The sequence below is a fragment of the Oreochromis niloticus genome, linkage group LG14 (assembly GCF_001858045.2).
Source record: "Oreochromis niloticus isolate F11D_XX linkage group LG14, O_niloticus_UMD_NMBU, whole genome shotgun sequence".
Classification (NCBI taxonomy): Eukaryota; Metazoa; Chordata; class Actinopteri; order Cichliformes; family Cichlidae; genus Oreochromis; species Oreochromis niloticus.
In genome coordinates, this window is record NC_031979.2 from 21,246,376 (window position 1) to 21,263,856 (window position 17,481).

The 17,481-nt window shown below is 41.1% G+C and overlaps 1 protein-coding gene across 3 annotated transcripts in view; it reads right to left on the minus strand.

Moving 5' to 3' along the window:
- The window catches only part of rsrc1 (arginine/serine-rich coiled-coil 1), a 120,957-nt gene that overhangs the window by 15,955 nt on the left and 87,521 nt on the right, over window positions 1–17,481 (minus strand). For all 3 annotated transcript variants that reach the window (XM_025898480.1, XM_003450817.5, XM_005455791.3), the window contains exon 7: window positions 8,970–9,041. In XM_025898480.1, the coding sequence (XP_025754265.1) occupies window positions 8,970–9,041 (72 nt within the window). The remainder of the gene's footprint in view (window positions 1–8,969; window positions 9,042–17,481) is intronic.

Consider the following 17,481-nt stretch of genomic DNA (forward strand, 5'->3'; position numbering starts at 1 on the left):
TGAAAGTCTATTTTGAAAATCTTGGACATACTATGTTTCAGACTGGTAGATTATCAGGCAATGAAACCACACAAGTGTCATTGACTAATGACTTGTCAATCACAAGTCGCTTGACAGTCATTCAGTTTGACAGTCAGACCTGCCCCTCCTCATCACATCCAGGTTTTCACTCCTCATGAGTTTGTGAGATGATATTGTTTTAATTAAACAATTGAATTCATTCTGTAAACCACAAACAAACTATGTTTCAAAATGGAGAATTACCTGTGGTATGCTCATTAATTAACGACTTATAATTGACAAGCTCCTAGCCAATAAGCAAACAATTTCACAGCAAGACCCGCCTCTCCTCATCATGACTGTTTTTTTGTTTGTTTGTTTTAAACCAAGATGGCGACTGTGGAAATGCTAATCTCAAAACTTCAATTCAGAAACCAGCGGATGATGTCACAGCAGCTATATCCATCTTTTATGCCTTTTATGCAAGCAGCTATACAAAAACACTGGCAGCCTACTTTATCAGCTCTATTTGATCAGAAACAAAACCATGATGCCAAGTCACCGTAAGCCCATCACTACATCAGACAACCTAAAAATACTGTGTGTTTTCATATTTTTGCTTAGAAAATGTGCCAGATGTGTATCTTAGTTATGTTCAGGAATTTTTTGGACTACCTCAAAAAACTTACAAATAGTGTTGTGATTGATGTTATAGTTTGTATTTTTCTAATCTTTACATATATATATTAAAAAAACAAACAAACCGATTTGTTCCTGTGGTATTGAAAATTATATCAAGTTTATTCATCAGTTTATTATTACATCACTATTTTTCTGACTATGTTGCTTTCTTTGCAGACAAATATATGCTTGCCCTAAAAACACCCATCACTCACACCCACCGGACTGCCACGACTTCATTCCAGGTATATCAAAAGAACAATCGCTCACACTACATTTATAAAACGATACAACCACAGCCACATATTAGAACTTCCTAAACAGAACAGACACGCACACTTAAGTGACCTCTGATGTCAATGACAAACCTTGCAGGAGCCACCACATGTCCACAGCCACCCAGGAAGCCAGCATTTTGACCTGTAGGGTGTGTCTAATCACAGCAGTCTGACCACCCTGCTAGACTGTGTGTGATCATGCCCAGACATACACGTGTACGTGTATGTGTGTATGTGTGTGTGCATGTGCTGAGAAGTCGTTTTCACATACTAGGAATGTTATTAGTTATGGGGTCAAACTGGTGGTGTAATGCTAACCCAGTGTTCTTATACCTGGCCCAAAATGTTCATATCACTCCTCATTTTTTAATCAAACTGTGTAAAATTACTCTTAATCACCAAAATCATTTGCAGGATCCTGATTAAATATGTGTTACACCAGTTTTTAATTTAATCAAGAAAGAAGTCCACATTAAGTGTCGTAGTTTTCAACAAATTTTCCCAAAGCTGTCATTAATCTAAATGGAAAGGAGGGGAAATCTGGAATAAATATCAAGCCTGTGACTCAATGCAAAGTTGCTGAACGTACATCGGTTTACTGGCAGCGGGTTAATTGATAAGGGTGACCCGAGAAACGATTACCAATCACGGAGGGCAGCAGGGTGCTGTCAATCATCTGTCTGCTTGACCTGAATGAACAGAGCATGGAAGCCTGCGTGGTCAATTTCTGTCGTAATCTAGCCTACGGCAGAGACAGCCCGGCCGCTATCGAGTCAAACATGTCATTCCATAGATATCCTTATAGAAATGATTAGGTTGTAGGCTCCATAGCTGCGATTTAACAGCCACACTGGGCGGCATCAGCATCCCATTACCCTGGGACAACAAGGGGTCAAACAGGGTTAGCAGAATTCGGCATTCACCTCCACACCTCTGCGGCGACCGGCAGCGCTTAGGACAGGCGGGTCACCTAATCACCTTCCTGAGCCACTGCTCAGCGAAAAATGGGGGGAGCGAGAGGTAGATGGAGGTGGGAGGGGGGGAGGGAAAAAAAAATCAACTTTAAATTTGCAGTGATGAAAAATCAATAAAGCAGTAATTGCTTGGCTTATCACCATGTAATGAAACAAATTGGGAGGAGAAGGAAGGCAAGGAGAGGGCTGGCTTGCATGCTGCACGCCAGGGCTTTTTTGGCTGCAGAGTGTGGAGCTCAGAGTAGAACGGGAGAAAGAAAGAGAGAGAGAGGAGACGGGTTTGGGCTTCAGTGGGCCAAGGCAAGGAAAAAAGGTCTCCTCGTGATAATTAAATCTTCTCACACTGATTTTCTGCCAAATTTATTTCCCCGGGGACCATAACTCTGATTCAGTGCTTACAAGCCTTGCATAACTAATCATTTCAACGTGGGGGGAACCACAAACCTGAATGAATAGGGAGGAGAGAGGAGCAAATAAAAGAGAGATGGCTGGAGTGAGGCACTGTAGCAGTATTCATCTCCAAATCAATCATTATTTAGGCAGGTTAAAAAAAATAAAAAGTGGAACATTCTTCTGTAGGACTGTGTTTGAAAAAGACCTTTAAAGTGAAGGTGTAATTGATTGTCAATATGCTCTCTTTTTCCACTTTCAATGTGGCGCTATACTGGCAGAAAACATCCTTTAATTCCTGGAACAAATGGAGCCCATGAAGCCAATGAAGTGTCGGTTCAATATTCCTCTGACTGTTCCTGGCATGATTGTGTTGAACATAATAACACAACAAATAAGGCCATTTATCTGAAGTAACGACAGGAGATGAGGCTAACTCCGCTGATCAATACCGAATCGATACAAACCAGATTTTCTTACATCAAAATCACTGAGATGGATCTTCCTTCAGTGCAGAGTGCACAAGAGCAATACAGCGCCTCCCTCGAGTCCTCGGGTAGATCATATAGCCGGTGGAAAGAACACAGGTTAAAAAAAAATTAAAAATAAAGTATGTCGTCTACTCTGAGGGAGAATGCTAGGAACTATAATTATAGCCTGGCAAAATTCCCCCTATCGGATCCTTATGTTTTAGTTAATACGATAAGATCACGGACACCAGATCACTCGTGTTTACCAGCAGTTGAATTTCACCGCTTGTCCTTCAAGTGACGCTGCTCGGCGAGGTAGCGTGGCACGCCACACCACACCGCGGCACCGGTAATTAAAACATTTAAAGCAGAGGCAGCCCCCCATGCACCCAGGGTGTGATATGGGGGTCACGCGCCTGTAGATTCTAATTTGCGCGCCATTTGTATTCATGACAGGCACGTGCTAAATATTTAACAGCAGCCTGGCAGGAGTTTTGTATTGTTAGGCTTTCCAGGTCAAATAATTTGATTTCAAGGCAGATTACATTAAGCGTCAATGTCCAAGCCACCACTCTCACTTGCCTCTCATTTCCTGTCTTTTATTACAGCCGAGATAGGCCAGAACTGAAGGGATATGGCTTTGGATTATACAAGAGCTTGTTATCCATGGATTAGTTATTATTTTCAATTAGAAAAAGGGATCACATCATTTATTATGGACACCCACACCAGTGCTGCATGAAGAGGTTTGCATGCAGAGTTGAAATTTTAGCTGACTGCCAAATTGTTTAGGACGGTATGTAATCATACCTAAAAAGAGAGATATTATATCAGACAAATTACAGTGAAGGCATACTCACCCTTAATGATTCGGTTATATTGATTGTCCTTGACTGAGGTATCCTTCAGTTAGAAAGGCTGTTTATTCTCATTCACTCGTTTTTTTTCTGTATGTAGAACAAGTAAGACAGGAAACCAAATCCAGACATTTTCTGTTTCAACCGAGGCCCTGTGGTGATTGACAACAGAGCTAGTTAAATGGTGATGAGGCGTTAATGGATGCTGGGTCGAGGGAGGGTTGGGGCTGGAGCGGGGGGGGGGGCTGTGGTTGAATATTTAATGGTCATATAATTCCTGAACGCAGACACACTCACAGACAGGTACACACCCAACTCGTGACCTGTCCTACACACAGCGTAATTAGGGAAACAGTCCTTTCGTTTAACTGCCAAAAGAGCAAACGGTAGGTATATATTCCCCTAATGATATGGGTTAAAGAGCTATTATACGTCTCATTAAAATATATGATCTCCCAATCTGGTGTTGGATTGAGGTAATGGGGAAAGTGCAGGTTCGGGGCTAAAATACCATCTGCAGGCTATAGGCTAGTGTCCAATCCACAATTACATAAATGTTGAAGAATGGCTGCACGAATGAAAAAATGTTTCTATCAGAGCTTGATAAAAAGACACGCACGACCCAGATTTCACGAGACAATAGTGTTGAGAGCGCACTGTTTTTGGAGGCTTTTCAAACAGCATGTCAGTCTGAACGAATTAATCGGGGTCACTGAGAATTTGACACAAATTTTAATGTCAGCTACTCAATGTGTTACCTCTTTTTTTGGTTACACAAAAGCAAGAGCTGACATAACATCTTAATTAAACCTAATGAGGCTAGGTATAATGAAAAACATTACTGCAATGGAGGCTTTCTCATTATGTTTTAAGCACACCATCAAAGTTTTCCAGATCGGAGCATACACCTGCAGAGACCGTGCCTGAAACTGAACAGTTTATGCTGTTTAGCAGAAGCTACGCAGATTTAAACAGAGATATGTATTTGAAATAATCTATAAATACAGTACTGCGCAAAGGTCTTCAGCCATCCCTCATTTCTTTATATTTTGCCAGGAAAATGAAAAATCAGGGCAGAAAATGAACTGAAACATGAAAACATACATGGAAATGCATATAATGCATAAACAGAGCTTGTACAATATTTGGTAAGACCACCTTTATTCTTCAACATAGCCTGAACTCTCTTAGGCAAGCTTTTTTGCAATTTTTGGAAGGTCATTCAAACCTCTTCTTTGGCTGCCGTTCTCTGTCAAGATGATCTCACACTGCTTCAGTAACGCTGAGGTCTGTGCACTGAGGAGACCAATCCATGTCTGACAGAGTTGTGTGTTTCCATCCAGGTATGCTTTTACTGCAATGGCGGTGTGTTTGGGATCATTGTCATGCTAAAATACTTAACACATCGTACTGCATGGTGGATCAAAACCTGATGGTACTTCCATCAATTTTGACTAGCTCCCCAGCAGCACTGGCTAAAATGACGCCCCAAACCATGAGCCTTCACCGTGTTTTACTCCGGACTACAATTTGAACCAAAAATTTCTAATTTGGATTCATTTCACCGCAAGACCTGTTGCCACTGACTTTTAATTTGGCATACCTCAAACATCTCTTTCTCTTTCCCTTCCTTAAGCATAGCTACTTGTCAGCAACCCTTCTACTAGTAACAAAATCCCTAAAAATACCATTTAAAAACTGGTTGTTTGCCCTTAATATCTGCACATCCCTTAGAAAACAATTCAGTATGATAACAGGGACACCTCAAAATCAACTTTATATTTCTTTTAATAATAAAAAATCAGGAATATTTATAAATTAGAGCTATTTGTATACAGAGGTATTTTATAATATACCATTTTATTTAATATTTGTAGTTTAGCTTGTTTGCCTTACTGTCTTGGAGCAGCTGTGACTACATCATTTCCTCTGGGATTAATAAAGTACTCTGATTCTGTTATGTTGTTCATCCCTAGGGTTAGGTGTTGTTTTATGAATGAATGATTGCTAGTTGAGTCTTAAGTGCGGTCACAACAAAAAAAACACAAAAAAATCTTCCTCTGAAAAAGGCCAGGTATAAGGACAAACTGAAAATGAATTTAAAAAAAAAGCAACAAATGAACAAAGACAAACTTTGAAAGGCCTCTAGAAAGCTTGGAGAACTATTGCTCAAGATCATTTTAAAAAAAATTATAAGAAAGTCTGGCTCTTTGGAAGAAAACTATAAAGAAATGAGGGGTGGCACACGACACTTGCAGAGTGCTGTAAATAAAGAGACTGGCTGGCTGAAAATCCCTCTCTCTCTATTTGGGTAATAATTAATTATTTTGTCTTCATGGGTACCTGCGACATTCTCATAGTTTTCTGTGATATATATCATAATAAACTGACTATACTTGGGTTTTAGATTACTATTATTATTATTGGGAATATTATTTCAAATTTATGTATTCAAAAAATACACATTTGATTTGATCTCATTTGATCTACCCGTGAACATTGGTATGAATGAATTACTAGATACAGTTTTGTCAGTGTTGTTTGTAGCGAAAGATATTTCCAGTAAATTACAACAGGCACACAGTGATGTAACAGGTACGCCAGGTGTAAAGACCTCACGGAAAGATGGACAAGTCTGGAAAAGATTCATAATGGCTGTAATTTAACATACTGTCCAGCAGGACATATAGTACTACTACACACACTGACTCTGGTTATAAAAGTGCCAGCTGATAGTACAGTCCACACACACACACACACACACACACACACACACAAACACACCGAACAGTCAGTCCATCTTATTATAGCTGGACTCACCACGTTGGCTAAAAGCCCCCTGGGCAAACAAACAGCATCTCTCAGCTTTAATAGCCTAAACAAGGCATGCAACTAACAAAGGAATCATCCACCCCTCTCGTTCTCACACCCTTTCATATCATATGTTTCCTTTTTCAACCGCTAGCATCATCTGGCTGCCCTTAACCAGAGAGCCAAACACTCCTTTTAAGTGGAAACTACTTTGTTAACTGATGACCACAGGGCCAGTTATTGATCCTCTCCTTCCTCTCTGTCAGTAAACCCTGCTGATAAAAACCCCTCTCTTCTCTCAGGGCTCCGCAGTATGCAGCCACAGTTCGCTACAATAATAGCTTGCATATCATAGCATCCACATGAATCAGATCTCGATGGTTTCGATTAGGGCTAAACTAACTCAAACACATTGCCAGTCTAGGATGTGAATCTATTTATGAACGAGGAGTGTAGGTGGTAGTGTTCTTCACTTCTCCCCTCCATTCTGTTTAAAAGGTTTTCTCATTTCAGTTGACTTAGCGGTTCAAGTGTAAACTTTCTAGTTGTGTTGACCTCTGAGAGCCCCTGCAGGGAATCAGGAGAACTTTGGTGATCTGCTGTTTAGCAGCAGCAGTGGCCCACCTCCTCCATTTTTCAATGTGCTGGAAGGAAAGGCAGAAGAGGATGGAGCTAGCCGACGCCGCTTGTGCATACGTGCTCGTGTGTATTTGTGACGGCGGTTCCTATTGGTGCAGAGACAAGGGCGAGTCGTCAGGGCCACTTTGTCGTGACTCTGATCTCACTTCTTGTGTCCCTGTGCAGGGGGAAAGGAATAAAATGATCATCCTCCAAAGCAGTGCCTGTTCAGTATGCTGTACTGCACCGCTCCACTACAGTCGAGCACAACACCTTCTTTTTTTTTCCTCTACGCAAAAAGAACAGTTGGAGTGAGGGTAGAGGGAGCTTTGAGCAAAGGGGAGAAAGAGTCAACTGATTCTAAAAAGAGGCAACAGTGCAGTGTGAACTTTGCTTAAGAAAGCTATTTGACTGGGAGCCTTGATCTGTTGCCCCAAGCAAGACACTTAGTCACCACTTTGGCAATGCATCCACACAGAGATGTGAAAAAACAGAGAAAGAAAGACACAGAAAGAGAGCTGGAGGTGCAGGTGATGAGGGCAAATGGAGACAAGGAAAGGAAAGGAAAGGAAAGGAAAGGTAGATACAGTGCACTAGACCAGAAAAAAAAGAGTAATATGAAAATGAACATGAAAAAAGAGATGCTGAATAAAACAAACAAACAAAAACAAAAAAAGGACGAAAACATTGTGCAATACAGAGGAGGAAGGAATCAATTCCTCCCACTACTAGGGGACTAAAGTAAGAGTGCAGGGCTAATTAGTTTCTGATGGCTGGACTTTCATTTGGCTAAAAGGTCAGCTAACTTTAAAGGTCACACTGCCATGCATCCTTGACATAAACACAAAAAATTATACAAGAAGAAAAGTGGGAGAGTCCAGAAATATAAAACATCAGAAAAAAGAAATGACACGACTACACAAGTCTGTGTGTGCATGTACACATAAACACACACAGTTTGTTGATAACATTTGATATTCTCATTTATATCGTGCTGGTCAGAAAGGGACCAGGGTCATTATTCTATCTATCTAAGGACTTTTATTAGTGTTAGCACATCCACTGCAAATTACTCTTGACTTAATTTGAATGTGTATTGAGATAATGTGTGGGTCTGTGAGTGTGTGTGTCTGCTTGTCCTTTGCTGGTGGTACTGGGGGATTCGGGATAGATTTATTGCCTGCAATGCTGTGTGTATTTCTACTTTTCTACCAGGGTTTTTAATGTAAATTACAGCTGTCCCAATAAAAACTAATCAGCAGCTCAGAATCCATGTTTTGCAAAGTATAGATGGTGTGTGAAAGCATAAGACGGGTTGCTGATCTGTTAATGTAAACACATTAGATGAGTAACACTGTGTAAAATCCCCAATGCTGCCGAGCGCGGAGGGATTTCTTGCTATAAGAATGAGGACTACATTTCGTGCTCTTTCACTTCATAGCATTTGAAACGTTTGCTTTTTTACGTGCCACTAAGCTTTATAAAATATGTCTGAACACACATGCAACAATTCTGCCTTTTTGTTGTTTACCAGTTACACCTGATCCTGCTGATTTTAGACAAACGTGTAGAAACTGAAGTTGAGCAACAGATGTCTTACAGCCCACAATTTTGTCTGTTTTTCGTTTCATGTTTACCACTCCTCAAAATTAATATTGATGGCTCTTAATAGAGAACAAAATATGAACAAAGATTACTAGTAATATAATTAGAATGAACTATTTTATTCTTTCCACTGCTCAATCTTGCCAACGTCTCTAATTTGGCAGTTTTTACTATAGTTAATGGTTCAGGCTTTGATTTTTTTCTCTTTTTTTTTGTAAAAGTTAAAACTGCTTTTGGTGCCGACATTAATGTGAACACAAAAGCACACCAACTCATATCACTCACCTTCTTCTAGCTTCTTCCGGGCCTCCTCCTCTCTTTTGGCAACTTTGGCCTTCAGGACTTCATCAGTCTTAGCTGAAAGGAAAGACGTATATCATTTTAATAATCATTTCAACAATAAATAATTTATTCGAAATAATGATCAAAGGTATATGATCATTTTGTGTCCTGTAAAAAATAGAAATAAATTCAGTCCAAACCCTTTCTTTCAATTAAATCTGAGCACCTCTAAAATAAATACATCTCTTTGTGGCCTTTTTTCTGTATTTTGAAACAAATGTGCTCATCGGAGAGGAAATGCAGGGAATTTTCACAGAATTCGTCACTGAATAAACAGTATGCCTGGAAATACACAAAATATGAATGATGCCTTATCCTCCTCTCCATATCAGGCAGCACCCCTTCACTGCTTTCCCTTCATGCTGCTGTAAAAGTCAGCATTTCTTCCTGAGAGGTGTTTATCGTCTTGGCATAATGAAAAGCTTAAGAGAAAGTGAGGCAGCGGGAGTAAACACTCGTCAGGGCATTTTACGCATGTCTCATCATGAATCGTGTTGTCTCCGCTCCCTTTTCCTCCACCTTTTCCCCCTGAATAATCAAGATGTTAAGCCACATTAAAGAATATAATGCCGTGTATGGCAGGACTATCAATACTGCCTCTAAATTAATTACATTTCCGTTGCGGCGCATCATTTATTTTGCAGCGTTAGGGCCTCAGCGGAGCCATTCGCCTTTATTGCTATCTCACTTGGTTGATGAGTGAGCTATGTAAAATTGAGTCTCCAATATCATTACACTTAATGAGTTTAAACTTTGAGAAAAAAAAGGGAAAAAAAAGAGGGAGAGAAACAGAAGAAGAGAGTGAGCCGGCGAGAGGGAAGGGGGAGGAAGAGAATGAGAGCGCTGCACTGTTTTTGGGGAAGTTAATACAATATAAGAGTGGGTGTAAGTGTTTGTGAGCGCTTACAGCATGTTTGTGTCAGGGCACAGCTGTGGGTGTCCAAATGTGGTTTATTGTACTGCTCGAGGTGTCTGCATATGCATGTGTGCTCAGCGCACGCTTCTCATTTTGTGCCTGACTTTGTGTATTAGTTAGACTGCAAGTAAATATGTTACATAAAAATACAATACATAGGTCCGTGTACGTGTCTGTGTGTGTTTGGATGCAGGAGGCCATGGGTTGTGCCAGTCTCTCTGTGACTGCGCTGCTGTTTTTGTTCAGTAATTGGCGTAGACAAAGAACCCGTCACACTGCTGTTACGGCTGGTTAAGTCTGGAGGTTCCGCATCTTTACTAACAATGACTCTACATGGATGACTGAACCCTCCACTACCTCCCTCAGCTATGCTGGGTGCATGTATGTGTATGCGCATGGGAGCAAGCCTAACCAAATCAACAGCAGCCAATCTATTTCTCTTAGCAAACACAGTCATAATTTAGTAAGTTTGTGTCTGTGTGAATGTGCCAAATGAAAAAAAGAGAAGGGGAAAAAAGACGATCGGCACCATCCTTCACGAGTTTTCTTGCCTGCGTGCACAGATGTGCATGCGTGTGTTTTTGTATGTGTGTGTGAACTCCTCTGTGTTCTTCAGTTCACTCTTTGCTCGGGGCTACCGAGAGGCAGGTAGGAGACAGAGCGGTATTGGTGGTGTGATGGAGTGGAAGGGAGACGGGGAGAAAGAGGAGGGAAAAAAGGGAGAGGGAGATGGGCAGATATACGGGGGCCATGTACGATAAAGGAGGAACTAAAACAGCACGGGAAACAGACAAACAAGCAAAAATAAGAGGCAAAGCTTCGCCTCTGTGCACACAAACGTGTACACAAAACAAAAGGAGTGATTTGTCGCCCCTTTTTCTTTGCATGTTTATCCTCCACCTCTATCCCTTCATCCCTCCCCCAACAGGTTCTCTTATCCTCTTGCTCGCTTCTCTCCTTCTGTTTTGCCCTATCCCACCCCTCCTCGTTTTTAATGCTTTCTCTTCCTTCTCTTGCTCATCTCTCCAGTACACTGCGCCTGGGGGCGATAGCAGAAAATCAAACTGTTTATCCATCTCTCATCAGTGCACTGCCTCACGGGGCTCCTGCCCCCTCAAAACAATGAAAGTAGGCCTGAGCGCTGAGCCAGGGATATGATTTAATTACATCAATAAGTAGCTCTGCTTTAAAAAAAAAAAAGATTAACTACAGAAAAATACATTAAAGCAACATACTTTGCTGCACTAGCATGAAAAGCCAGTTAACATTACAGGTGCAAAATGCATGTAAAATGAATTAACAGCAACGACGCACATAGGCGCATCGGCGCGTAGACGTTGCTTATTGGAAGTATCTTTCTCGGCAACTTAGCAGCTCCAGTTCATTGTCGGATAATTCTGTGATGGACTTTTATTAAAGCAGGTAATAAACGGCCGGCTGTTGGGAGAGGAGAGGCCTTTCACTTCATTTAGACTTCGTTCAGTCTTGGCTGCAGGGGTGGAGGTAAAGAGGAGGGAAGGCAGCGGCAAGGGGCGGAGAGTGTCAGTGAAATCGCATTGTGATTATGAGTGTAATTGCAGCTCAGGGGCCCAGGGGCTATGTAGCTGTGATGGCGCTGGAAGATGTTTTATGCGCGGCAACAGAAAGGAAGAAAGTGTGAAAGAGAGAAGGCAGGAGAGTGGGAGGTAGATGGAGGATGCCAGGATGGATCTTTTTTTTTCTCCTTTTTTTTTTTTAAACCCTCTTCTATCTCTTTCCTCCTCCCTACTTTTTCTCTTTTCTTCTCTTCCTCCCCCAACATTTTCCTTCACTCCTCTCTCTCCTATTCTCTACTTTTCTCCCCTCTTCTGTTCTCCTCCCTTGGCAGGATTAGCTGGGTCTCGTTAGAGGGGAAATGTAATAATGCTCCCACCAGGTGGAATCGGGCCCGCTCCATTATCAGCCGGGAGATGGATGGGCCGTGTAGGGCCGGCGGGGGCCAAGCGCGCACGCAATTTAGATTCAATAAACTGGCAAAGCAAGACCCCCAATCTGATTTATCTCTTACACGCCGCCAATGCTTGCTGCTACGATGCTGATTCCCTATTACCGCTCAGAGAAGGACTATTCATTGGATGTAAGGCACGGCAGTCAGAGAGGCTTGTCGGGCCCCCGGGACGGCAGCAAAACAGATACAGCAGAGGGTTAATACGTTTACACACAGATAAGCAATTAAATCTAAGGCTGAGGTGAGTTATAGAGTTATTAAGGAGGGATGGGGAGCGGAGGGGGTGGAGGTGGCGGTTATTCAACGCAAGAGTATGCTAGCTTGGGCCTTAGGCCGCGTACAGTAAGTGAGCATTAAAAGTGAGAAAGGCTAGCATATTATAGAGTTCGTGGGGTGAAGGAACAACAAAAGAGCAGCAGTCTGCCCACATTGTTCGATAAACTCAATACAACACTCACAAACTAGCGTGCAGAAGACAGAGTTCATAACTCTGCTCAGACTCTGTGTATTTGTGCAAGTTTATGAGTGAGTTTATGTATGCAAGTGCATGTCTTCAAGTGTAAGTGGGAATGTGTTGGTGGAATAGGCATATTCATATTCACTGCGTACCTGTCTGCGAGTATGCAGAGCATCACATTTGACTATCTGTGTGTGTGTGTGTGTGTGTGTGTGTGTGTGTGTGTGTGTGTGTGTGTGTGAGAGAGAATGTGCGTGCAAACACTGTAGTGGTGTTTCAGTGTTGGAAGCGGTGGGTGTCATTCTGTCCAGCCGCCAATCAAAGTGAATCTGAATGTCAGCAGGAGAGGGGGCGTGATAAATCAGCCTCACACCCAACGACAAACAGAATATTAGAGGCAGCGCGGCGCCATTGGAAAAATGTCCCTTCCAATCAGCCGAGCACTTTACAGTGAAGCTCGGCAGCTGGGCCTCCAACCAACACAGCACACCGAAGAGACAGCTAAGACAGTAAATAAATAAATAATACACAGACAGGCTGGAGGACAGGCAGACAGACACGTTGACACACTGACGGATAATGACACTGACAGGCAGAAAGGCGAGAATAAGAAACTTAAGAAAACAATGGGGATGGCAAACAGACATGTGGCATACCGGTAGATGCATAACAGGCCGGGCAGGCAGGAAGACAAGACAGACGGACAGACCGACATGCTAATCAGTGCAGAACAGTATACTGTCACATTTAAAAATACAAAGCATATTAGTGTTAGAGCTACTTCTGTTTTGGAATGACTGTATTAGGACCATTTTATCATTAAATCTGTAACAGCTTGGAAAACCCAAATAGCTGTGTAGCTAATGTAGCTTGTTACAAAGTCAGATCACCATTTGATGATGAAGAAATATTTTCGAGGCTGTGGATGAAAAATTCAAACACCACAAAAAAGAGACGATATTTCAGTTTAATACCAAAGCCTCACTGGGCTGACATTTCAAAAAAGGCAAGAGAGAGAACTTTTGAACTTTTCTCTAACTGTTAAAAAAAATATGAATTCAGGAAATACTATGAAAAAGCCTGTAACACATGACACATGAGGACGAAGAAAAAAAACAGACTTTGGCTATCTATGAGACATCTATCTGAGGGAGCAATGTGATTATGCACTGCAGGTTTGGAGGTGAGAGTGATCATGGGAAGATGCAATATCCTGAGCGACCACTAGGTGGCACAGTCCACAGTCAACACAGGCAGAATGCTTTATCCAGGCCTGGATTTTATGTGCATGTCTGAGTTGACATGCAGGTGCCTGTGGGTCTATCAAAACCAGCTCACTTAGACCTCATAGCTGTAAACTGTAATTTGATATGATTGGATGGGCAGAGATGAAACGATACTACATAAAGTCATTTAAATATTTAACACCAGAACGCGTGAAATTATACAAGGGGGAGGCTTTATTACGGCAACAGATCATTTTTGGTATTTGGGCCTTGAAAAAGGCCTTCAGGTCAAAATAACGTGAACAAAATCGTAATCAAGTCACAAAATTTATGTTTATGAATGAGTGCGACTCAATCAGATCTCTCTAAAAGCCATTCGAGAACAAATCTTTTAGGCACTGAACTTCGATGATCCTTATCACAAGCTTCTCTTAGCTTCTGTCGTCAATCTGAATTAATGACGCACATGAAATATTTACAAACTAAACAATTAGAGAACGATATCTTACAAAAAAAAATCAATGAATTATTCATCTGCAGTCGTCTGAAAAGCTTTTTTTTATTTTGCTGCTATATCGTGATGCTGGGGGGGGATGCATCAATTAGGTCTTCTGTTCCTGTGGTGTAATGGATGCTTCAGTGAAGAGTTATTGTCTAAATGACGGAGCCAGATGTAAGATGCCGGTTCTGTAATGCTGCCATGTTGTTGTGACAGATTGACATGCTGATCTCTACACTATGAAGTCATAAGGACTATTAGGATCATTCGTCTCAGTATGTGAAGAATTTTGACTTTCCCTACTTTTCACAGTGTCAGACTCAACACCCAAAACTCTCCTCCTCCTCCTCTTCTCAACATTTGTTCTTTCATTTTTTAAAAACAGCCTCTTAACTCCAGACACCTGGGCTCCATGTTTGTATTTTCATTTCAGTGATCACGCTGAGATTGCATCTGTCAAACCCAGAGGAAAGGAATTAAGAGGAGTTTTAGCTAAAGGAAAAACTCTGGATCGAGTTTATATCTTTGCATACTGAGAACAAAAGCTCGAGGGAACTGATATATGCAGTAAATCTCAAAACACAAAGTCCAACATCTTCCCTTTCACAGTCTATTTCCCAAGATAGAGAGTACCCAGGCCAAAACTTTGATCTTTCACACTGCAACCCTTTGTCCACATCACATAGAAAGATTTATTTCAAAGCTGAAATGATTAAAAACAATGATTTTCATCACAAATGAATTACATGGAGTAATTTTTAATGTAAAAATGCCAAAAATGACATAATGATGTTGGTGCTTACTGGGTTTTGAACCATTTTCTAGTCAAAACAAGATGAGAGTACGTGTATGTGTGTTAAAAACAATACCTTAAGTCACCCCAAAAGTTCTGCAATGTCAACACTCATAATATGGTTGAATGGTGTTTGTCCCATCTCTCCTGTACTTTTTATTTTTCATTTATTGGCTAATAAATGAAAATTATTTGCCTATGCTGACAGATCAGTATACATCAGTGGGGCTTTAACTCCAACAGATCCAGCAACCACTGGATTAAAAGAAATGTAATGAAACTGCTATTTATCTATGTTATGTGGACTTTATCACAGCTCAGTGTCAGAGCATCGTCTTCCTGAGCAGCAAATAACAGATGACAGTTGCTGTTATGGCGCCATGTGTAGCTTCAGATCTTGAATATACTGTTTAGCATTAATGGTGCCTTCACAAATGTGCAAACTACACATAAAGTGTGGACTACTGCACCCCCATATTATCATTGATGCATTTTAACTGTGTGATTTTTGCTTTCTGCTTTAGCCTCCAAGATGCAATGTGCATCCAGCTATTTTTTCTGTGCATAGTAGAGTTTAATTTGCATTTGAGAATGCAGTGGGAGCTGTGTTGAATTATGGTATTTTCAGAAGTTTTTCTGAGTACACGCAGTAATTTCCACTACAGAATCCTGTCTGTTTTTAATGCAGTGCTGCCTGACAGCCTGAAGATCACAACCGTTCGCCCAACACACAACAGTATCTCCAGACTCTCTGAATCGTTCTTTGATATTATGTAGTATAGATGATGCAACCTTCAAATTCTTAAAATTTTTATATTAAGAAACTGTATTCTTAAATAGTTCAACTGTTTGCCGACACAGTCTTTCACAGAATAATGAATCCCTCTTCATCTTTACTTCTCAAAGATTCACTGATGGCCGTGTTATACCCAGTTATGTCACTTACCTGTGGTCACTTAATCTTCTTAGTTGTTCGATTAAGTCAGTATTTTACTGGTGCAAAACCGGTCTTTTGTCCCATGTGTCCCAACTTTTTTGAGAGGTATTGGAAAAAAACTACGTTTCAACATCTCATATGCTGCCTTTTTAATGAAATAACAGTTTTAAATGACAGTGTAACTGCATTCATGAAAAAGAGCTTGAATGAATGTATGAGAACAGGTGAATGAGATGTGTTGTTTAAAGCCCTTTGAATGCTCAAGGAGAATAGGAAAGCACTATATAAGAACTAGTAGATTTACCAAATTAACTGCACATTTAAAATAATTTATAAGTGAGACTTAATAATAAGGTTGATCAATACAAACACCATGTTTGCCCTAGTGGGGTCCAGGTCTTATTTCCTTTGGGCAAAATCTTTCACAGGAGGTCTGCCGATGAGCACCGGCTTCATTAAGGCCAGGCGAGGAAATAACAAGGTAAGCAGCGGGGTCTTCCTGATGCATGTGGGTGGCTTGGACCAGGCACCCCATCTTGCCCTTTAGACTCAATGGTTAAAATGTATATCAGGATTCGCTGAGATAACAGGCCCTGGACCCTGGACCAGAAAGGAGAATTGCTGAAAACCTTGCGATGAACAGAGGCCTGCAGCGGTCAGGGAGATCAGAAAGGGACGTTACTCTAAGGACCATACACTGCCACAGGCTGTTCACACACATGCACACATAAACACACCTTAAGGAAAGCACACGGCTGGACATGAGACACACACAGAAGTGCCTCATATACACATACAGGCCTTAGGGGGGGAAAAGGCTAACAACAAAGCCTCTATATGGTAGTTACAAGGTCAAACAAAGTTCAACCTTGAAACCTCAGTATGGAAATCCCATATATACATTGCAAATACTTTAAGTGCTTCCAGTGCATACTAAAATATCCCGTTTATATGTGTGCCTCTAATATTTAAAATGACAGATTTTGTGGTTTCATAGGACGGCGGGAATGTCTTTGAGACAAATACTAAAGTTTTGTAATTAAGAACTTCGCACTAAGAAGTGCATAACAGAGGTCTTGAGAGGGCAATCAGACCAATCCATAATGCAGGGATCACACGGTGAAATATTAAGCATCCCGGGGCCTCTGAATGACATCTCACCCTCAACTTCAACCCTGCCACTTCTACAAATGCCATCGTCTCCCCTTTACAGATGTCTAGTTTTTCCTTTCTTCTTCGTCATGCGCTCTCTTCTCCTCTGCGATCTCTCCCTAACCTTTTACACTCTCCTGCCCCTTTTCTATTTTTTAACCTTTCAACGTATTTGTGCACTTGATTCATATCATCTTGAGATGTTATATCAACATCACGATTTAAAAAAAACAAAAAACTGGCCATAGTAATGCCTTTTTAGGAAATGAAACGTAAGTTTCCATCACTAAACAGCGTGTACCCCTGAGCTCACAATGGCAGCAACTTAGTTGTGTCAGCAAGTACCTTTCACTTGTTTTTCTCACTTTTTGGAAACGACCAATTTTTAGGGGAAAACGCACAAAGCAGAGCCAGTTGCTGGTAAGTTTGCAATAAACCAATGATTAATTTTTTCTCATGTTCTCAATTTAAAAAACGTTCAGTTGTTT